Source organism: Papilio machaon, chromosome 3 (assembly GCF_912999745.1).
Source record: "Papilio machaon chromosome 3, ilPapMach1.1, whole genome shotgun sequence".
NCBI classification, from domain to species: Eukaryota; Metazoa; Arthropoda; class Insecta; order Lepidoptera; family Papilionidae; genus Papilio; species Papilio machaon.
In genome coordinates this window covers 7,495,413-7,518,902 of record NC_059988.1, presented here as the reverse complement: position 1 = coordinate 7,518,902, position 23,490 = coordinate 7,495,413, and the positions used below count along the sequence as shown (strand labels likewise).

The 23,490-nt window shown below is 35.1% G+C and overlaps 3 protein-coding genes across 3 annotated transcripts; 2 read left to right on the top strand and 1 right to left on the bottom strand.

Moving 5' to 3' along the window:
* Nucleotides 1-311: 311 nt before the first annotated feature.
* Nucleotides 312-2,853, top strand: LOC106719610 (60S ribosomal protein L5). The gene is made up of 7 exons (XM_014513984.2): nucleotides 312-410; nucleotides 820-933; nucleotides 1,039-1,188; nucleotides 1,442-1,602; nucleotides 1,786-1,944; nucleotides 2,273-2,390; nucleotides 2,619-2,853. The coding sequence occupies exons 1-7, from the start codon at nucleotides 408-410 to the stop codon at nucleotides 2,814-2,816; spliced, it is 903 nt and encodes a 300-aa protein (XP_014369470.1). The 5' UTR covers nucleotides 312-407; the 3' UTR covers nucleotides 2,817-2,853.
* Nucleotides 2,854-7,297: 4,444 nt separating this feature from the next.
* LOC106719563 (gastrula zinc finger protein XlCGF57.1) lies at nucleotides 7,298-8,905 on the top strand (the record flags this gene model as incomplete). The annotated part of the gene is made up of 3 exons (XM_014513926.2): nucleotides 7,298-7,717; nucleotides 7,797-8,430; nucleotides 8,635-8,905. Coding segments are annotated over exons 1-3 (1,311 nt in total), but the record flags the coding sequence as incomplete, so codon positions are not given.
* A 146-nt stretch (nucleotides 8,906-9,051) lies between these two features.
* On the bottom strand, nucleotides 9,052-23,376 carry LOC106719564 (ATP-dependent helicase brm). Its single transcript, XM_045686008.1, has 28 exons — nucleotides 22,714-23,376; nucleotides 19,547-20,088; nucleotides 19,095-19,353; nucleotides 18,833-18,919; nucleotides 18,585-18,685; nucleotides 18,261-18,399; nucleotides 17,919-18,108; nucleotides 17,341-17,479; nucleotides 16,609-16,783; nucleotides 16,408-16,515; nucleotides 16,215-16,332; nucleotides 15,999-16,137; nucleotides 15,816-15,897; nucleotides 15,536-15,693; nucleotides 15,284-15,461; nucleotides 14,417-14,659; nucleotides 14,121-14,287; nucleotides 13,435-13,623; nucleotides 13,009-13,167; nucleotides 12,566-12,737; nucleotides 11,924-12,033; nucleotides 11,640-11,760; nucleotides 11,257-11,442; nucleotides 10,778-10,974; nucleotides 10,557-10,682; nucleotides 10,356-10,482; nucleotides 9,690-9,870; nucleotides 9,052-9,368 (listed from the first exon to the last, which is right to left on the bottom strand). Exons 1-28 carry the CDS (start codon nucleotides 23,167-23,169, stop codon nucleotides 9,229-9,231), a joined length of 4,989 nt encoding a protein of 1,662 aa, XP_045541964.1. The 5' UTR covers nucleotides 23,170-23,376; the 3' UTR covers nucleotides 9,052-9,228.
* Nucleotides 23,377-23,490: the final 114 nt, after the last annotated feature.

Genomic DNA, 23,490 nt, shown 5'->3' with positions numbered 1-23,490 from the left:
GGAGAAAGAATGATTTTTTAGATTAATCAGGAAATAAATTCTTTCTTTGTTCATTTGCTAAAATCTGAAGCCTTCTTATAAATCTGCCTTTTATTGCATAAGGAGGTAAGATTTCTATTTTGTTAACTATTTATGAATTATAACTCATATAACTCATATTGTGCTGGAGAATAAATTATTTAGCGATAAGTTAAAATAAAGTGGAATTAAAAAAAATGTTTTACGACGTGACGTGACTTAAGTTATTGGTGTTGCAATACCTTAAAAAAATTATTATTGTTATATTAACGAGGTAAGGTAACACCAATCAAACTTCTGTCATTTTGATGTGAAACCAAAAAGGCTCCTTTCCGGTCTCCTTCTTCGGTGGGTAACCGAGTTACTTGAAATTTTATAATTTTGTTACAATGGTGAGCAAAAGATTATAAAATAAGATTTAGGTATTCTTTTACGAACAAATACTTCTCTGAAAATAAACTTATTTCATTGTTTTAGTGAATGATTCAGTGTTAAAAAGTGGATAGGTTATACCACATATTGCATTAGCCACTCACTTTACCATTTAAATTGTTGTGTTAAATATTGTGCTATCGTTCTAACCAACCGATAAAAATATGATGAAATTACGACACATGCGCGTCATCTGATGCTGCGGAAGATCCAAAACTAACTAATTGTGCCATGTTCTATGTGTACAATCATGTTGTTTTGTATTCGACTGTAGCGTTATTGATTATACAGTGTCTCTGATAATTTAGTATGTACTTAGACACTTTGTAAGGTTTTTGCAGTCTTTATAATATTTAATCGTGTTTTCAGGGTTTCGTGAAAGTAGTCAAGAATAAGCAGTACTTTAAGAGGTACCAAGTTAAGTTCAAGAGGCGCCGTGAAGGTAAAACTGACTACTACGCCCGCAAACGCCTTATTGTTCAGGTAAGTTTAATTTTTGCATCTAACCTTATCATTGCGTTGTACATGTGTATGGTTAACTTTTATATCAGGCCTTTAGTATGCTTTATGATGTGTTTTTTACTTCAGGACAAGAACAAATACAACACTCCTAAATACCGTCTCATTGTGCGTCTGTCCAACAAAGATGTTACCTGCCAGGTGGCTTATTCAAGGATTGAAGGAGACCACATTGTGTGTGCTGCATACTCACATGAACTTCCCCAGTATGGGATAAAGGTAAGTTGTCAAACTAATGCATAATAGTTCTATTTATAATACAAGTTTCTTGTATATTGTAGTGGTAATTTATAAACTTTGTTTTTTTTTGTTATTTTTTAATTTACATGATGATTTTGAACGGGCGGTCTGAAGCACTGTACAAATGCACAAAACCATGTTGTAATATGTTCATAACTGAACTTAATAAATGATTTTGTTAATAATCTCTTTCAAATTTGTCGTTATGTACATAATATGTGTTTACTTTTAGGTAGGTCTTACTAACTATGCTGCAGCATACTGCACAGGCTTGTTACTCGCCAGACGTTTACTGCAGAGGCTAGGGCTGGACTCCTTGTATGCTGGAGCAACTGAAGTCACTGGTGATGAGTACAATGTAGAACCTGTTGACAATGGCCCTGGAGCATTCAGGTAAACTTTGAAATTAAGTTTTAGCATCTTGTGATTTTTAAAGTTAGTGATGAAACCAAACGGGCGGACTGACAAATTCTGATGTCACACGTAATATTGTACAAATTTTAACTGAGCAGCTTATTATTCACAAATAAATCTCCATAGATTTAGAACACACTTAAATAATCTTTATAATTTTAGGTGTTACCTGGATGTGGGTCTTGCCCGCACCACAACAGGAGCACGTGTGTTTGGCGCCATGAAGGGGGCAGTGGATGGTGGCCTAAATGTTCCGCATTCCATAAAGAGGTTCCCTGGATATGATGCTGAATCGAAAAAATTCAACGCGGAAGTACACAGGTATTTGATTGGATTTTTCTGCTATACTAAGAATTATCTATGGCTCCATTCATCCATCGACTAATAGAAGATCTATTTATCGAACAGCCCAATGGGAGCAACATAAATATCAAGGTTATTGGTTGTGAAAAGAAACTTGTTTTAGTTTCTTTAAACCGGTCTTGATTACATTTAAATATCCACATAAAATTATGATGCAATTTAATTGCACTTGTAATTTAGAGAGAAAGGGACATTTATTCCCTTTCCTACATCACAGTTATAGTTTTGAATTCTTTACATGAAATGTTGTCATTGGCTTTATATGCAATATTTTGGTTTTCATCAGGGCACACATCTTTGGTTTACATGTTGCTGAATACATGCGCAATCTTGAACAAGAAGATGAAGATTCTTTCAAGAGGCAATTTGGCAAATATATTAAACTCGGAGTAAATGCTGATGCTGTAAGTATAAAATAATTGTATTAATAAAGAATTACGTCCAACCAAATTACTGTTCATTTCATTTATGTGCAGTGTCCGAAGTTGGACAAAATGAAGGCATTTATATCTCATTAATCACTGAATTAATTTTTTCAGAGATCATATGTAATTGCTACATTGCAGTTTTTACTCCATACATCAGATATTATTTTGTTTTATATGATTATAATTATCCTTATTTTCAAACAGATTGAAACCAACTACAAAAAAGCACATGAAGCAATCCGAGCTGATCCATCCCATAAGAAGAAGGAGGCGGCCAGTAAGGACAAGGTGAAGCAGAAGAGATGGAACAAGCGCAAGTTGACTTTGGCTGAGAGAAAGAACAGAATCAAGCAAAAGAAGGAATCCTACATCAAGAAACTGAAGGCACAGGCAGAAGCTTAATTGCTATTGCAAAATAAAGTGTCATTTTACAGTGAAATTTATTGGTTATTTTTTTATTACCTTTAAAATTTATTTTCATTTCCGTTATAAAAAAGAAAACAGATAATTTAAAATTACAAACCTTGGCCGATACTAAAAATGTAAAAAAAATGTTAATATAAATTAATTTAAACTCAGAGGCTTAATTGATTGGAAAACAGTAGATCTAGTATGAATATTTGTGATAAACGCCATCGTTTTTTTATAATACAAGGTGGCAAACGAGCAACTGGCCACATGAATTCGACGAAATGGCGAAGCGACCGCTGCCCATAGACATTCGCAATTGCAGATGCGTTGCCTACCCTCAATCGACGAAGGAGGAGACGCACAAAAAGTGAATACTTAACCTTCCTATGCATCTCCTTCATCAAATCCACCTCCCCTTCCCATCCTCATCATCAAATTAGGCCTCCGCCACCACACTCATCAGACGATACGCTGAATTACTTCTACTTCACGCATGTCTTCTGTGTGGTCGTGGTATTTCACCGGGCGAACCGGCCAATTCGTGCAATGCAACTGATGTTGTTGCTGGCGTCTACCACAGTTCTAACCATCGTATTTCTGTATATATATTATTGTACTCTTTGTCGTTTGTCGTCATCGACAAAATTTGTGCAGCGTGTCGGGCGTACAGTACACGAAAAATCACATACTGATTTTAAAGTAATTGAAGATACGAAGGCGATTTTACGAATATTCTTACTAGGCTAGGGCCCACTGGTGTAAGCAACTTTTCTTATCCCTTCTTAAACCACTTACTTTTTCTGCTTTGTAGCTGGTAATCGGAAAAGGCTGGGCCAAGTTTGACTGAAAGGTAACGAGTGCGGGCATATTATTTTAATTTTGCGCTGTCGAAGTCGCGGGCCTGAAAACGTATGATCGGATTGTGATAAAATTTTGTTAAAGGTGTTCTGTCGAATAAGGGTTTCTGCATAGGTGGGCACAGTTAATCAAAAAGTTAACTTCGTTAATCGTTAATTCGTTAAATAAAAATTTAACTTCGTTAATCGTTAAAGCGTTTAATTTAAGAAAATTTAACGCAAGTTAAAGTTAACAGTTAAAGTTAATTTTGGTTTATATTACTAGTATAGGGCGCAAGCGGGAAATGGCCATACGAATAATCTCCGAATCATATGGACTAATTTTGTCGAGACTTTCAATAGAACTTAGGCTATTTTTTTACTGCGCTTACGAAATCTCGGGCGAGCGCTAATCCTATCTATAGTTTAGTTATATAATATACTCAAATAAAATTTTGACGATTGGGGTGATGTACTACTGCCTGTACGATATTAATGACATAGCATGCACTAGTTACACACACTTATATACTTCACTGACAATGATGGACAATTGACCTTTTCAGTCATTTTTTTATCGACCATCCATCTTCACGGAATTAGAGAGCTAACTAAATTTAGACAACACAAGTTTTCTATTAAACAGTGAGACATACTCGTATTATGGTAATATTCAAAAGAATATCAATCTCAAATCTCAAACAAAATGCAGTAAGAAGGGACATAAACGTAAGTATGTTTAATACATCTCAAATATAAAATGTCACCTATTTACTTCGGCCGACACCGACTGCGAAATAACAATAATTATACAATATAGATATGTTACAAGAAAGAAGAGAACTTTCTTTAGAGTTTAGAGGGTTTTCATGACATTATTTTGTTACTTTTCAGTGCATTTTGTTTGAGATTGTTTTTTATGTTATTGTAAAGGTCACTTGTGCCGACATTTGAGCCGTTTATTTTGAAAGTGACCTAACTCCGTTTTTCATTTTTTTGCCGATTACCATGGTTACATGTACAACTTCATGTTATTTATCAGTGAAACACTTCAGATTATCAGAGAAAAAACGATAAATTTTTTACACATAAGTTTTCCGAATTAATTAAATAACTGATCCGTGTAGTTTGAAAGTGGCCCAACTCCATTTATAGTTACATCAAGTTATTGTTTCATGCATCTTAAAACATATTAAAAAATTAAGAAGTGAAAAACACATCATAGCTTACAAGTGACATGTGCACCGGGCAAAATAGAAACATTAAAGTAGCTTTAATGTGGTTGAAAATTGTCGAAGCTTTGGATAATAATATAGAAATTATAGATCATAAATTTTTAATGATATTAACATTCGTTTTTACCAAATGATAGAGATTTAGCCGTGGTAGAAACGGCATTAAAAAAAAATAATTTACTGTACGTTCCCCAAAATTATTACAAGATTATTAAAAAGTGTCGGAAGGGTAATAATTTTATTCTAAATGAAATGAGACAGGAAGATTTTGTATCGACAAAATTATTAGAAGACGCTATTTTTAAAAGAGTAAAAAATTCTGATGGAGAATCAGTAAACTGGTTAAGAAAGAAATCAAAGAATATGTTGGATGCGTTTTGTCAGAAATGAACCATACAAATTTTTTTATAAGACATCCATGAATGAAAATGAAAATTTTAAAGTTCTGAATTTATTACCACGTCGGGGTAGTCTAGTAAATTGTTTTGTAATTTTATGTTTGTAATTTTCTATGTTCTGTAATTAAAAAATGTTTTGAATCGCATAAATTATGTTTCCGAAGTGTTTTCAACATATTATGCTAAACAAATTCCGTATTTTTTTTTTAATTTGAAACATCTTAAATTATGTTGAATGGACTTGGGCACCTTCAAATTTTATAATGAATCTGGCTGTTAATTTTGAAAGTGGCCCAACTCCATTCTTGATAAGAAAACGCACGTTATTTACTTAATAAATGCAACTATTTTAACAGGAACTTTAAATTTAACATCCTTAGATACGCTTAAGCAGTATGACTCCTTAGTATCTTATACGTATATTTTTAAATTCATTGAAACGCAAAACTTTCAATATCTCGATTTGAAGATAAATGGAGTTAGGCCACTTTCAAAATAAGCGGCTCATTTCATATATTAATTTTAGTATAACACAATTTAACATTATTTCACTAACATAATTATTTTATCTTTTTCCTCATTCTTTCTCGTTTTATCGTATACTTTTTTTTTGTAAACAAACAAATTATCTTCGCTATTGTCTTTGTGCAGCGCACGTGCATCCCCGACCATTAGAAGGGTTGGGGCCATAAATCCATCGAGTTCGTTATCGCATTCTCTGTGCGGGCTGTCCATTTGATCCTTTGTTCATATTTTTAAAATGCAAAATTATTTTTCGTTTACTATGAAGAAGCCCCAAAAAAAACAAACGACGGTAATAAACACCTAAATCCCTTTTGTTTTTGAGGAATGTTTATTGCGTGCACATTTCGTCTTTCGTATTTTTAAATTTATTTTTCATTGTTTGTTTCTTATCTACGCAATGACAAAAAAATCCTATTTGTACGCTTTTTCAAATGAACCATAAACGATTTTTTTTTATATTTTTTGCCGTCTTTAAACTTCAATATTAAAATAAACATTTTCGTCGCCAACAAAGTTTAGTTGTAATTTAGTTACGACGTTGAAGAGTTATGCACACTTGATTATTTTGATTGCAATTCAACGCAGTGTTTATCTTTTTTACTAGATTTTTGCGTTTCACGTATAAGACAAAGTGTATAATTATTGTATTTAGAATAAAGTACTTTCGTACCTTATGTTGATTTTATAACAAAATCATGTTCTAAAAAAAAGTGATGTTAAATAAATGAAAACTAGTTTTAATGTGAATAAAATGTAATATAGACTTTTCGAGATATTTGTGTAAATGTGAAATAATTAATAAACTTTGAAGGTGTCTAGCGCCTAAACTTCGCAATATTTGATAGAGGTAAGTTTGGTTAAATCGTCACTATTTTCTAACAAGGATTCTGCGGTACTCTTTTGATCAAGTCTTTCCCGGCCGCTCGGTGTATTGTATAACCTACATACACTCGCACTCGCTCGTTCTCGTTCTCTCTCGTTCTCGGTCACCATTCGACTCGCCGACGGTCCCCGAACATAGCCGAACTTACGAATGTAGCCTGATGCATAATTTATAAAATGACAACACGTCAATAAGTGTCTATTGTTACAATTAACGGACTAAATTAACGGAAGTGAAATTTAACGGAAGTTAACAAGAGCGTTAACACTTTTTGAATTTAACTTAAAAGTTAATCCGTTAAGGAAAATGTTAACTTCGTTAATTAACGATTAACGGATTAACGAGTTAATGCCCAGCTCTGGGTTTCTGGTACAAAAAATACTTGTAACTGCATGACTGGTGAGTTGTTTTAATTAGTTAGAAATAATTAACAAGGACCAATTTCAACGTCATATGCACTAATCATTCTATGTTTAAGCTACAGTAACTTGCTATTTATGTTATCTGCGTTGAGTTTAAATGTCAAATCAAACTAATGACAAATAGTTTTGTTTATGTTAACAGCTTAGTGTTTGGTATTAGGATTATTCTCACAATTTTTTTAGTTGCATGAAAATGGGAAACCCGGATAGTTTACTTCCTACTTTAAAATATTTACATGCTTGTCGTATATGTCTTGGAAAAGGACAACATACGCTGAACCTGTTTTCTAAAAATGAAGAAGCAATAAGGATAATAGATAAAATATTGGAATGTTTTCAAATAAAACTTGAATTCAAAAAACATTTACCTTCATTCATTTGCAAGAAATGCATCGAAGACGTGACTATCGCCTGGAAGTTTCGAGAAAAATGCATTAATTTTGAAAAACAGTTTGCTCTATACAATAAGGACGTTTTAGAAACTAATGCGACTTTCTTACACAGTAATGATGAACTGGAAGAAATTGAAGTGAAAGAGGAATTCGGACCAAACGAAGAAAATGTAGATTTAACAAATGGCACTCGAGTTACAGGTATTTGCAATTTCATAACATGTTATATGATACAAATAAAATCTTTTAGGAACCAATATTAATAATAACTAAATTTTAGGAACAAGCTTGATGAGAACTACGGAAAATAGGTTGAAATGTCCATACTGTAATAAAACCCTAAAAAATGAAGCATCATTACAAAAACACAAAGTTTCTATGCATCAAAAAAGAAAATATTTGGGTAATGTGACTGGATTTGGGTCCAACCGACGCTATCATTGTACAAAATGTTCATATGCTACCCCACACAGCCAGACTTTGATAAATCACATGAGAACACATAATGGAGAGCGTCCATATAATTGCGATTGTGGAAAAAGTTTCACGCAGTCATCCAGTTTAGCTGCACACAAAAAGACTCATAGTAGTATAACATTCTTCACATGCTCTGTGTGTGGAAAACAATTTAAGCATGCATTCAGTTTGAAGAAACATTTACATGTTCATGAAATTGCTCAATTCTCATGTGATATCTGCAATAAGTTGCTTAAATCTAAGCAATCATTACAAGCACACATGCAAAGACATTACAACATTCACAATTACAGCTGTGAAGACTGTGGTAGTACATTTGTAACAAGTTCAGAATTAATAAACCATAAGAAAAAGCATAATGTTAAAAAGAATGTAGAATGCCATCTTTGTGGTTACAAAACACATGCAAAGAAAAACTTAGTTATACATCTAAAAAGGTAAATTTTAAACTTTTTGAAATTATTTGTTGAAGAGATAGAGCCTGTCTGTAGTGTGATCAACCTATATTCAACCAGTATTAAGGTTTTAAGAAAAGTGTTAGAAATCATCCACTTGTTAAGGACTTCGCCCACTTATGGTTTAAAATGTTCATTTGTCCATACATTTAAGTGTTCAATTTAATCAACATAATATTATTTCAGACATGCTGGAGAAAAGTCATATAAATGTGATCTATGTACTTTATCATTCTATACAAATGGTGACCTTCAAAGGCATAAAAGAGTTCATACTAGAGACAAACCATTCATGTGTCCAACTTGTAGCCAACGTTTCACACATAGCACCAGTTTGAACAAACATATGTGTAGTGTTCACGGTATTGATTACAAATGGTCAGATGTTAAATGGAAAGAATCGAGAAAAATGCATCTTGTAACTAAAAAGAATAACGAAGCAAATGTAAAGTTAAATAAAACAAATGATAAATATTCTAAGTATTTTATTTGATTCTAAATAATCTACTTATTTAATAACTACAGTGTAAACATATTTAACCTAAACATTAAAATATTCTGGGTTACCATATAAAAAGATTAATTTAAATTACGAATAATGAAATCTTTCATGTCACGTTTTAAATTAAGAAGTTCTTGATAAACATGCAAATCACAAATACTTTTAGTACATTTTACTATTAATAAAAAGAATAACTTACATAATAAAGATTCAAAGTCATTTAAAATTCCAATATATGTCAGCTTATATGCAAAGTCATTAAAACTAAATATAATAAACTAATCCTCTTCATAATCCTCGTCATCGGAGATATACTTGCGCTGTTTGCGTTTTCTTGTCGGTGTATTTTTGCTTTTACCCTTCAGTTTTATTTTCATTTTTACTGAGCGATTTGATTCCCCATCTGAATCGTCCTCATCTACGAGAAGAGTGACATTAGAATGGATAAATTAAACAATGAATAAAAATAATTCTATTTAATCTTCGTTTTGATAGTAAGTCTAAATTAAGTAAATAGAGGTCAGGTCACTCTGTACACAGCACCCATGTTGATATTTGACTTTTTGTTTTGTGAAAAGTGGAGTCATATAAAATAAGGGAAGCTAATGTTTTAGTTACGTGAAATGTATTTTAGAAATTTTTGTAAATTGCAGTTTTTCTTTTTAACATTAGGTTTGGATAGAAATTCAGAATATTTATTCTAAAGTTCTAAAGTATTTACTTTTATTAACCATCTAACCTTTATCATTGTCATCCGAGTCGTCTGAGTTCTGTGCGGCGTCGTACCGGCGGCGGAACTCAATGAACACGTTGCGGAGGCGCACCGAGTCCTCGTAGATGAGGGACGCCTCCTCGTTGTACGTTTGGGCGTTAGCACATAGAGTGAAGAAATCACGCTCCAAGTCAGTTATGTCAGAGTACTGTGAATAAAGAGTAGAATTATTAATAGAATCAATAAATTATATTAATATTTATTTACGTCATACTGATGTATAATTATGCAAGTAATAATAATAAATAATTAAAATAGTTTATTTAGGCAACAAAAGTATGGTAATAAACATAGTGATAATACGCCTGGTTCCTAAACTAGGTTCTAGACCCATATGACTCCAGGAGCCAGGACTCTTTTGCCTTAGTGGTACAGTTTAAATAACAGAATAGTAACATTATAAAATGTAGTTAAATGCCTAATTGCACGATTATCTAACTTAAGACTTAGAAAAAGAATAAAATTAAAATTATTTACAATTAAAAGTCTTAATTAATTGTATGTGCAAGCAAATGTGTGTTTATGTATGGATGCTTGTTGGGATGTGTGTATGTTTATAAAAGTAAAGTTCTATGTTTGTAAAAAGGATTTCAAATGACAAGATATAAAATTAAATACTATACAAATACTTGCCTTGCCATCTTCAATTCTGTTCATTATCTTCTTGATGTCCAAGGGTTTCTTTATAACGTCGTAATAGTCTGGTAGTTCTCGTCGCGAAGGAAGTTTCATGAATGGCTCCGACAGTACTCGACCGGCGCTGTATAAATAAAATATAAATTTAATTTCACATTTTGCAATGTTTATAATTATTTTCCAAAAAAAAAAACTTACTCATCAGTGAAATCAATGACTTTCTTCATAATGCTCTTGAGACGCTTCTTAGTTTGATTAATTTCTGTTTTACTCTTTTTCTTCGATGAACATGGCGCTTCCTCTTCATCAGAATCGTCTTGACGTCTGAAAATAAAGTAAAATTTCTAGCCTTTGTCAATAACTTAAATTACATTTTATTTAAATAGAAATCAACACTAAGCGGCAGTGAGACTACATACCGTCGCTTGCGGCCTTTCTTGCGTCTCTTGTCCAGTACTTCATCATCATCGTCCTCCTCCTCCTCCTCTTCGAACTCCTCGTCAATGGCCTTAAGCCACTCCTTCTCTGTCAGAGAATCCGTGTAGTCGACTTCTTTACGTTGCCGAGATCCGCGCCCCAGGGTCTCGTCCTCATCCAAGTAGTTCCACCCTTGACCCTATTCAACAATGTTGCTATTAATTACAAAAATAATAATGTGAATGGCATAACTTGCACTAAGAGACGTTAATTGATCACTAAGGAAGACGCTTAGGGTAAATTTCTAATACTAAATCTACACTTAGGGTGGCCACAGGTAAGTTATCAAATAATTGAAATTAAAAGATAATAGTAATTAATAGTTTCGTTTGGTTTTTTTTTTTTAATTGTCATATAGTCTCTTGTTTATCTCTGTTTTTGTGCAGATGTTTCTGTGGTGGAAACTCACGGATACTCTTACCTTGTTACAAACGACCTCATCGTCCTCCTTGACGAGCCAGTCGGGCAACTCGGACTCCTCGATGAGGCGCGACTGTGACTCTGTCTTCTTGCGCTCGATGTCGATCTGCTTGAAGATCTCCAGCTCCTCTTCCGACCGCGCTATCATCTCGTTTATCAGATCATCGTCTGGCACTTCGTTTTCCTCCTAAAATACACAATTCGCGAATTAGACCTTTGAAGCATTAATATTACGGTTGAATTTTGTGTTATCACCAAACTGATTTTTATAGATAAAAAGGACTTTCTTGACATTTAAAACATATAAAAATATATAAATGTAGTAATTTGTGAGTGACTTATTAAATAACATTAGAATAATCATATTAAAGTTAGGGAGATAACCTCTTCATCGTCACCGTCCTGATGCAGGATGCTCTGCAGGAACTGCTGCCTCTCAGAGCCTGTCGACTTCTGGTCGAACATTCCCGCTTGGATCACCTTCTCGTCCATGTTCAATTTGTATCTGAAATTAATATTTTATTTAACCTACAATACAATTAAATGTACAGAAAAGATTTTCGTTGATTCGAAAGCGTGAGCTGGACATATTAGTACTGTAGTTTTCATAATAGTTCAAGAAATTGTGACTAAATATTTTCTTCAAGTGTATTATAATGTCTACATACCTGGCTGCTGCGAGGATTCTCTCTTCCACAGAGTTAACAATCATGAGCCGCAGCACGCGTACTTCGTTACGTTGACCAATACGATGTGCACGATCTTGCGCTTGGAGATCCTACAACAGATATTTTACTGCATTAGTTTGTTCAGAATAACCTTAAAACCTTTAACCTTTGGTTTCTGAGACCAAAATCTATATATATAAAAGAAAGTCGTGTTAGTTACACTATTTATAACTCAAGAACGGTCGAACTGATTTAGCTGAAAATTGATGGGGAGGTAGCTTAGAACTAGCAGACTGACATAGGAACTTTTTTTATCTTGTGTGCATTTTTTTTATTCCGCGCGGACGGAGTCGCGTGTAAAAGCTAGTCTCTGTATAAAACATATCATCCTTGTAATTATCTATGACAAAACAGAGATAAAAATATATTTTAAATGGAGATTTTGGTCACAGAAACCCACGGTTAATAGTAAAAAAAAATCCAATGCAGTGTTTCAAACAGCAAGCAACCTTTGTTATATAATGAAACCAGAGTTTTCTTCTGCGATACTTGCCAACTGCATTCTATAATACTTATAATAGAAGTAGTTCCCTCACCCTTCATGTAGTCCTCCGACAAGGTGAAAGGGGAAGGAGTGCATACCTGATGTGGATTCCAGTCGGAGTCGAATATGATGACGGTGTCCGCACTCTGCAGGTTGAGACCGAGGCCTCCAGCTCGCGTCGACAGCAGGAAGATGAAGTATTCAGAGTTGGCGTCGTTGAACTTCTTCAGCAGCTCGCCGCGATCCTCCGCCTTTGTCATACCGTCCAATCTACGACACACGAAAATTCATATGTACATAACATTGTCACTTGAACATGTCGTTTTTTTTTCTTATTCGTTATATAAAGCGTGTTCTTTGAAGTCACAATTATGAAGAAAACAAATAACTCTAGGGATGAAGCCTTTGAAAAGCAAGAGCTTTTGTTGATAAACGGAATAAAATAATTTGCTTGTAAGGTTTGAGGGAATGAAACAAATTTGTAAGGATTTTTATTAAGCAAATGACTTGTTTGAAGAATAATGATAGTTATGCATTTTACCTCAAGTACTGGAAGCCTCTCCACGAGAGGAAGTCCTCAATGATGGTCATGCACTGCGTCATCTGACAGAATACCAGCACTCGATGCCCCGTCCTCTTCAGTTTCGGCAGAATACGGTCCAGCAGCTCAAACTTGCCCGACACCCGGTACAAGTCAGGCCTGGACGAAAAAATAACTTTACTTAACTTTTCACTTTTGTGCAAACTATCTATTGCCCGCGACTTCGTCCGTTTGAAGTTAAAAAAAAACTGATCCTTATATGTAAAAATAAAATTATCCCACAGAAACTGTACTTTTTTTCAGGTGTACGATTTCACAAACTTTGCGTCTTTCTAAATAACTACTATACCAAAACATATTTTTAATAATAAAGTATTTTATAAAAGTTATTACTTTTAAAGTTAGATAAGTATGTGTAAAGTTTACCCGGTGAGCACAGAGCTGCCAGTACCGAGGTGGTCACAGAACTTCTCCTCGATGTGGGGGAACATGAAGGGGTGATTACACAACTTGCGCAGCTGCACGATCGTGTTCATCAGCGCCTTCGCCCCGCCTTTACCCTTGTTGCCCTTCTCTGACCCGTCAGTCAGCAGCACACCCTTTGACTGCATGTGTCTATCAACATAACACGAAAGTTGAAATTTGACAAAAAATTGGCTTAAATTGTAGTAAAATTTAATTTTCATACTATTTTTTCCAAAAAACAAACATACATTTTAATTTATAAAGTATATAGAACTGTTTAGGACTTAAGTGCTAGTTTCCTGTGACATCGTGATATCCAATCAAAGTGCGAAACCAATATACGTACGTGTCGCCTATTGGCTAATTATCCCCACCCCGCTATCCTAGATCATTGTATCAAAAACCAGAATACATTTCAAATACGGAAGACGATACGTTGGTTTGATTTCAAAGTTCCAAATCCTCAAACGCCTCAACACCTTTAGTTTTTTTCCAAACCATATGTAGCTACACACACGCCGCTACAAGAACAATTTGTTATATTGCTTTTTTTGAAAAATTGTACCTTTCCATCTTACGAGTCATAAGCAAAGTAACACTTCTTACACTTTTAATGTGGAAAAAAATCAATTTAGAATAGTACATACTTGTATAATACCCGTTGCAGTGCACTCATTTCACACTTGATAATATATTCCACCTTGTCGGGCAGCTGGCTCTCCACCTCCTTTTTCAGACGTCGCAACAAGAATGGACGCAACACTTTGTGCAGACGACGGATAATCAAAATTGTTTCTTCTTCGTTCAATTCCACCTACGATAATAATAATTACATCAAACTTAACATATTAATTTGCCCAAAAAACGTAATAAAAACAGTCATCAATGGCAAATAGGTTCAAGGAAGGCAGAAATCTTATAAAAATCTAAATATTTATCGTACTTTTTCACCGGTGGTGGCAAATGGTGCATTGAACCACTGCTCAAATGTTGAGCAGCTCTTAAATATGGAAGGCAGCAGGAAGTTGAGGAGCGCCCAGAGCTCTGGCAGCTTGTTCTGCAGCGGTGTGCCGGTGAGCAGCAGCCGGTGTGGTGCGATGTAGTGTGTGTTCAGCACCTGCGTCAGCTTACAGTGGTGGTTCTTCATGCGGTGACCCTCGTCTATTATCATATACTTCCATTGCACCTGCACCGAAGACAATAAATTAACTATGTTTGTTTCAGTATTTATCACTGTAAATAGATGTATTTTTCATTATGAAGAATCTTATATTGTGAAAGAGTCAACTGCGATACGTATTTGGTGGATTCTTGGCTAGATTTAGATTTAGAATCTTTTTTCATCCCATTGGTCATTTGTTTCACTACACGTTTTAAATTTACTTTTTGACAATCTTACTAATATTATAAACTAGCTTTTACCCGCGACTCCGTCCGCGCGGAATAAAAAATAGAAAACGGGGTAAAAATTATCCTATGTCCTATTCCTGGTTCTAAGCTACCTGCTCACCAATTTTCAGTCAAATCGATTCAGCCGTTCTTGAGTTATAAATAGTGTAACTAACACGACTTTCTTTTATATGTATAGATATAGATGCGAATGTTTAGATGGATGGATGTTTGAAGGTATCTCCGGAATGGCTTAACGGATCTTGATGAAATTTGGCACAGATGTAGAACATAGTCTGGAAGAACACATAGACTTATTGAGTTTTTTATTAATTCCGCGCGGATGGAGTCGCGGGCGACAGCTAGTTTGTCTGATTATAAAATGGCAGTGTTTTTAATATTGACATTAACAAAATCGTACCTTAGCAAGCACCGCCTTGTCCTTAATGACATACTCATATGTAGTGAGGAGTACGTTGAATTTTGTGGATCGCATCTGTGTCTGTACGAGTCGTCGTGATTGCGGTGAGCCCTTGTATGACACCACAGTCACCGTCGGCGCCCATTTCTCAAACTCCAGCACCCAATTGGACAGCGTGCTGATAAAAAAACATTATTAACATATATTGTCGTCTCTTAAATTCTAATACTAATGTTATTTGTGATACAATACCTGAGTGGTACTATAATAAGGAAGGGACCGTTGACTTTCTTTTTCTCCATCAGATAGGTGACCAAGGCGATTGTTTGTATAGTCTTGCCGAGACCCATCTCATCAGCCAGGATACCGTTTAGATTGTTATTGAAAAGAGAAACTAGCCATTCCAGTCCCTGTTGAAAAGAAACAATATTTTCAATGTTGCACATTTTTCTTATTAAACTTATGAAATTTTAAAGACATCTGTAAAAGTAGAGTTTTTTTATGGTGTAAATAAGTAAAACATTTAATTTACCTTTATCTGGTATTCCTTCAATTTTCCGTTGACTAATATACTGGCTTGTTCTGTTACAGATTCATGAACTGTATGAGCAATGCTGAAAAGAAAAAAAAAACAAATAAGATTTACATTTCCTTGTGAAATGATTGTTTAGAAGTTAGAACAAAATTAATTCAGACGAAGGTAAGCAAATATTACCTGTAATATGTTTGTTCTTCTGTCTTATACTCGTCATCCTCAACCTTCGCCTTCTTTATCATATCACGTGCTTTCTCTTCGTCAGTCTTCTCTTTATCACTCTTCTCGTCCTTATGTTTATCTTTCCTTCCTTTCTTTTCTGTACATACATAATAAAATTTACATTAGTAAATAATTTTTAACAAGTGTAATTTATATGCATCTCAAGAAAAATACCATCATCCTGGCTGTCGTCTCCAGAGTCTTCGGAGTCCGACATCACCTCCCAGCCAGGGTGTGCATCTATCCAATCCTTGAGTTGTGAAAGCAATGGCGCTTCTTCACCTTTCAATATCTAAATAAAGAGGTAAAAAAGTTTTGTGATTCGATTGATTAAGATGGATAGAATTTCCAAAAGCAATATTCTCACCTCCCCGGTCTTTGGGTCGACGACACTGACGCGCGTATCTGAGGTCTGCGAGCTGTCATCCAACGCGTCTATCTCTCCGCCCTCCAGCAACTTCTTCTTTCTCGACTTCTATATACAACAAAATAAACATTTCATTTACAAATATTCAGTTATTTAAAAAGCTTATAACGCCAATAACATCGAAGAAATAAGTTCAATTACCCTCTTCCTTCTTTCTTCTTCTTGCTGCTTCTTGCGCTGCTCCTGCTTGTGTTGCTTGACCATCTCCGTGAGGCTCGCGATGTACTCGTCCGTCTGAGACAGCAGGAATGCCAGCCGTTTGTCTTTCTTTTGATCGATAAGTTTACGATATCCTTCTTCATCCTCTGCCATTAGGCTATAAACATATTTTACATCGATTAAAGTAAACTTTTTTTGTGATTAGGAACCAAGCACTTCAAAAAGATGAAATATAATTGTTAAGATATGTTTTTTTATTTTAATTTTTTGAAAATTATTCACACAAAATATTTAAAAGCTTTGAACGCCAGAACCTCTAGTTTGTTATAATATGTTACTTTCTCTTATTTTGCTGTTTATTTATTTTAATCCGTCGTTAATATTAATTTACAATAACAAATTGAAAACACATTAACAATGCTAAGAACTATCTCCAGGTACGAAATTTTCATTTTAAACAACGTAGTGTTTTTTATATTACAAGGTAGCAAACGAGCGAGTGGCCACATGAATTCGCCGAAATGGCGAAGCGACCGCTGCCCATAGACATTCGCAATTGCAGATGCGCTGCCTACCTTCAATCGACGAAGGAGGAGACGCCCAAAAAGTGAATATTTAACCTTCCTATGCATCTCCTCCTCCATTAAATCCACCTCCAAAGAGGACAAAAATTAGGCCTCCAAATGTTAGTAGTAGTGGTAGTAAATACTGTACCGTCTCATACGCTCCTTCTCAATTCTCTCCTGCTCCTTCTTCTGCTCGCGCTCGGCGTTGGCGTGGTAGTTCATTATCGCCTTATTCATACGAGCCAGCTTCGCGACGTTGTTGCGGTGATACTCCTTGAAGTCCTTAGCTGGAATTCATATACATGTTAAACAAAGTGTTAAAATGAGCCACGTTTTGGTGAGAATTACATATTTTGTGTTATGCACAGATTTTTTTGTAATAACGCTTCTTTCTAACACATATAATAAAATTTATATTATCTGGAGCTCAAAGTGTTTCATACATTCCTTACACAATTATCTAGTAGCTCTAAAATAATATAACTTTTATTTAACTTACTAATATTATAAATGCGAATATTTAGATGGATGGATGTTTGTTTGAAGGTATCTCCGGAGCAGCTCAACAGATCTTGTTAAAATTTGGCACAGATATAAAACATAATCTGGAAGAACACATAGGCTACTTATTGCATTTTTTTTTTAATTCTACGCGGACACAGTCGCGGGCGACAGCTAGTAAATTATATTTATGAAATGCTTATTATGGTGATTACATTAACATACCATGTTGCAACACAGTCTGCAGGAACTCCTGATGCTTCTGCCTGCGCTTCCTCTCCGCCTCGAGCTTCTGCTGCTTCTCCAGCTTCTCTGTGGCGCGCGCCTCGCGCAGCCCCTGACGCTTCGTGCGCTTGTACGCCTTTATGTTCACTGCCGTCTCTAACGTAGTGTCGCGACGGACTTGGCTGAGGATCTGATAACTTTCTTTAATTAATATCTCTTGGTACAGTTACAATATAAAATTAAATTATTAAAAAAAATTGCATTATTCATATAATAAAGGAAATCTACGCGTTTAACGAAATTTGCATGTGTTCTAGTACTTTTTTTTAATTATAAACAAACCTCAGCACGTAATTGCTTTTGAAAGTTGAGAACGCGAAGAGCTCGCAACTCGATCTGAGCCTGCAGTCGCAAGTCATCAGCCATGTTGGCGGGCAGGTTGGACAGTACGTCGATACGATGAGCGATACGGGCTGCGATCCTACAAATACAATACATAAGTAATAATGAAGGTTAAAAGAACTCGTAACCTATAGTTTAATCATAAAAAATGTTTGTATCGGTCGAATGAGGCCAGAAATCGAACATCTGAATATTAAATTGCAAGTTAGGTAAAGTAAATTTCTTACTTTATTAAGAAAAATTTATTAAAAATTTCAAACTTACCTATTTTCCCTTTCATTTAAAATTTGAATAGGATCGATGCCCACTGGTTTGGGAATACTGGTGATGCGATTCTGCTTTGCACCTGGTGTGGGAACGCCGGGCTGGAAATATTCTACTAATATAGATATTTGACTATGTTCACTTATATATTTGTGTTAAATAACTTTAATTTGATTAAATATTTAAATCCTGGGCGTTAATTAATTTTATTTCCATGCAATAGCAGTTTTATTATTTTAAAATATTACCTGTTGCTGTGTAGGCTGTCCGGGGGCCGCCGGTCCTTGTGGGCGCACTGGGGCAGCGCCACGCACTGGGGGCGCTCCGCCTACCGGCTGCATAAATATACATGCAAGATTAAATTTAGCAAAAAAGTAGGTACTAGAAAAACGTCAGGAAAGGTTCACGTGAGAAAAATGAGCAATTTTTATTGATATTTTTAGAAACATCTAAAAAAATATAGAATTTGAATGTATGTGAGACAACAATATTGATTGGTACATGGTATACCGGATTAACTAGGGGCGGTGTGGGCTGCGTGGGCGGGGCCATCTGGCCGGTCATGGGCAGCGGTGTGGGAGGGGCGCCGCCGCCGCCGGCCGCCTTGCCGGGCTGTGGCTGCGCCTGCGCGTACGGCGAGGGCGGCTGCGCGGGCGGTGTGGGACACTCGGGCGGTGCCTCGCCCGCGCGCTTGCCAGCCGCCATCAGCGCGATCTGCTGCGTGATCGGCTGGTTTCGCGCCAGGTTGCGGTACGCCGCGATCTGCGCTCTGTCATAGTTACAATATTTACATATTTACTATACTCTTTTATACAGTAAGTTTCTTTAATTTCATTATTTAAGGTAAATTTTTGCTTAACTATTAAGAGTTCAAAAAGTATAGTTATCATTAAGAATTTTTCACAATTAGTAGAGTTGAATATTCCTAGAAACATTATTGTGAAGACAAATAATTCACTTACTTTAACTGGCTAAGTTGAGTATTCGAAAAAAGGCCTTTATTCGGATCTTGCGGATTTGTTCGCGCACGAATGGCTAGGAGTTGGGAGTAGCGTGGATCTTCCTGTAAACCTTTTTCCTCCATTGAGTCGATTGCTTTTTGTAGAGCATGTAGGTTATCGGGCCCGGGAGCCGGGAGAGAGCCCTGCATGGGGGAGGATGAGGGCGGAGCGCCGTTCGCGGACGACGTAGAAGGCGGTGGTGCTTGACCGTGAGGGGGCGTTTGCGCTGAAGGCGGATGCTGTATTGGCGTCCCGGAAGAAGGCTGCGACACAGGGGGCGTGTTGGCAGGCGCACTGGAGCCCGGCGAAGGGGCGTGGGCGTAGCCTCCAGAGTGAGGTCCGCCAGATTGCAGCATCACGTGATGTGGCGGCATCGGTGGGAGCCCTGAAGGATGTACGCCGTGCGGCGGAGGCCCACCCAGTGGTAGCGGTACGCCGGGTGGACCTTGCAATCCATTACCTGGCGGAGGTGGACCTCCAGGCATACTTATCGCCGGCGGTCCCTGTAAAAAAAATAATTCTCAATGTGAATAAATAATAATAGATTTTAAAAGTAATTACATATGTCAATTTAATAAAAAACTTAAAGCTTTGACTTAAAAATCCTAGCCACAGTGATTTTGTTACATGAAAATATGGAGAAAATATTAAATTTGTTTATTTTACTGCCGCACATAATAGTTGCTGATTATACTCTTTATAAAGTGACTGCATTTAATTCACTTGAAAGATCTATTCTTTATGAAATTCATTTTAAAAGTCATTATTTTTATTTTATGAATGGTGTGACCAATGAAGCTATCATACCCATGGATATAATAGTTGAAGGTTCCAGAACAAAAACATTCGAAAGACTGCTAATAAGAAATAATATACAATTTTCCAAATTTCCTGAGGAACATGTGTATGGAATTGTAATACTTTAATTGAAATTCTATCTATGTTTTACAAAACAAAATTATTATGTTTACAGATTTCAAAATACTGAAGAAGATAAAGAATTCTGGAATTGGAATGCTGTGACCACATGGGTCAATGAACATGTGACAAAGCATAAAGAACTTAAAAAAATTGTAATAGCCAAAACATTTGAAAAAAGAGATGTTTTTATATTGAAACTGTCTTCGGAGAAGAAGAAAGTTGCAGTATTTATAATGGGTGGAGAAATTGCTAGAGACTGGGTCACACCAGCTATCATTCTCAATTTAATCAAAGAGTTATTGGAGAAAAAAAGTTTAAAAGTACTAACAGATTATTATGACTTTTATTTTCTTCCATTCATGAACCCAGATGGATATGTTTTCAGTAGAAATGTGGTTCGTTTTTTTATTAAATAAATTTTATTATATAACTACAAAGGCTATGATATTAACTATAGATGATACTTTTTAGAGAAGATTTTGGGCGAAAAATAAAAAAGTATTTATTCCAAAAATAGATTGTTTATATAACAATACAGCTGAAGGTGTCAACTTAAATAGAAATTGGCATTTTGCTAAGTCATCATATAATGGTATGAAGTGTAATTTTATAACAATATCCTTGTTTTTAGCCAATTTAAAAAAGAAGGAGGTTATCAATTTGACTGTATTTTTTTTTTTACTATAAATTATATAAATTTCACATCTTCTTTCATTAAAAGTATATAAAACATAATGAATCATTTTGATAGAAAGAGATAAAATACCAAAATATATGAATTGGATTTATTTGAAATCCAGTAGGAATTTTCATATTACTATGACTTTAATTCATGGAACATAAGCCATGTAAGGATCTATATTTATTAATTTTTCACATTTCAGTAATTGATCAAGAGTGTAATGCTGTCTATATTGGACAATTTCCTCTATCAGAAGAAGAAACATTTTCTCTGTCTTTTGCTTTGAACAATTTGGCTCTAGATTTGATGGCATTTATTAATGTTAAAGGTTTCAATAGATTAATAACAATTCCATTTGGTAATGAAGCAGTGTCAGTGAATCATGATATTTTAGTAAGTTGTCTTATGTTAAATTATCACAATGTATATGGATTTATTGTAGTTTAACCATAACACACCCATCTATATATATAAAAGAAAGTCGTGTTAGTTACACTATTTATAACTCAAGATCGGTCGAACTGATTTAGCTGAAAATTGATGAACTGATGGGGAGGTAGTTTAGAACAAGGAGACGGATATAGTAACTTTTTTAACATGTGTGCATTTTTTTTATTCCGCGCGGACAAAGTCGCGGGTAAAAGCTAGTTTTGATATAAAGGACAAATTATCACCCAAATCAATTAAAGAAATCCACCCATCCTATGAAATAAATTACATCTCTTAACATTAGATCTCTTAGAATAATAGAATGCTTCTATGTTGGATGGGTCCAAATGTTTTAACTCGAAAGTAATAAACTTATTCATAATTAAAATTTAAAATAACCATAATAGTTGTATTGTATTACTTGTTTTAGATGGAATTAATCACATTGGCAAGTGATACAATGAAAGAAAAATACAATATTACATATTATGTCGGAAAAACTGAAAAGTACATTTGTAAGTATAATTCGAAGAAAACAATTTCATTTGTTTTCTATAAATATAGTTATTTGTATATTTTCATACAACCCAACTATGTATAAATGTTAACAACAAAAATTATTAAGTTATTATCTTTTTTGATTATTGTTGAAATTTTTAAATTTTACCATTACAGATAATTCATCGGGAAATGTGGCAGATTGGGTAAAAAAGATGCTGAACATACCAATTGTGTATACAGTTTATTTAAAGCATGGAGATAAAGTTCTACCTAAATTACAAGATGTCAATTCACTCACTCAACAATTAAGTACTATTTTAAATGAAACATTAACAATGGCCAGGGATATTTATGGACCCTTATTTAATAACAGTTATAAATTAATAATTCAAGTAAAAAAATATGTAATTTGTATAATCTTCATTACATTCCTGAATTAATAATCTTGTTAATTAATTTTGTATTATGGCTATTTAGGTAGTTTACATCAAAATTGGTAGTAGACACTTTTGGACAAGAATAAAGTACTTCTAATTGGTTTCTTCTCAACAACTCAATTAAAATTGTATGATGGTATAGTTACAAAGTTACATACCTGACCAGGAGGCATATGGCCTAGTTGATGTTGCATATAACCTGGCCCCTGTCCCGGAATAGCAGCATGTTGTGAAGGTGAAGGAATACTTGAATGACCATTAGGGCCAGGTGGATGTGACCCTGGATGACCAGGTGGTCCAGGTATGTGTGGTCCAACCATGTGCGGTGGAAGTTGGTGTCCGACCGGAGACATGCTCGGATGTTGTTGCGGTACACTTGGAGCTCCGTTTGCACTCGAAGCAATTGTGTGTGGTGGAGCATTGGTAGGCATATGATTAGCTAATTGCGGCTGCCCTGGAGACGGAGCATGCGACGGGGGTGGTCCATTGATATGTTGAGGATTATAAGGACTGTGCGGTGACTGCGGCGGCGCAGGGCTTTGAGTCGGCGGTCCCATTGGACTGGGTGCCTGCGGCGGCGGCATTGGGCTATTCTGTGGCGATGGACTAGCCATCTCGAATACTGTCAATAACTTAAAACACTATCAAATCATAAATAACAATCACATTAGCTACATAAAATTGTCACTTTTGTCTAATAGTTGGATTTTTTCGCATTCTATGGCGGAATGCTATTACCGAGAAGTGTCAAAAACGTAAGTAAAATACAACAAACTGTAAGATAAACAGTTATTTTAGAAGTTTCTGAAAAAAATGTGTAATACTTTATGTACCTACTAAAAATATTTATTGATAATTATGAATTATCGATTAAAAATTTAATTTCTCAGAACACAGTACAGCATAAAGACAACATTACACCGTACCATAGATCA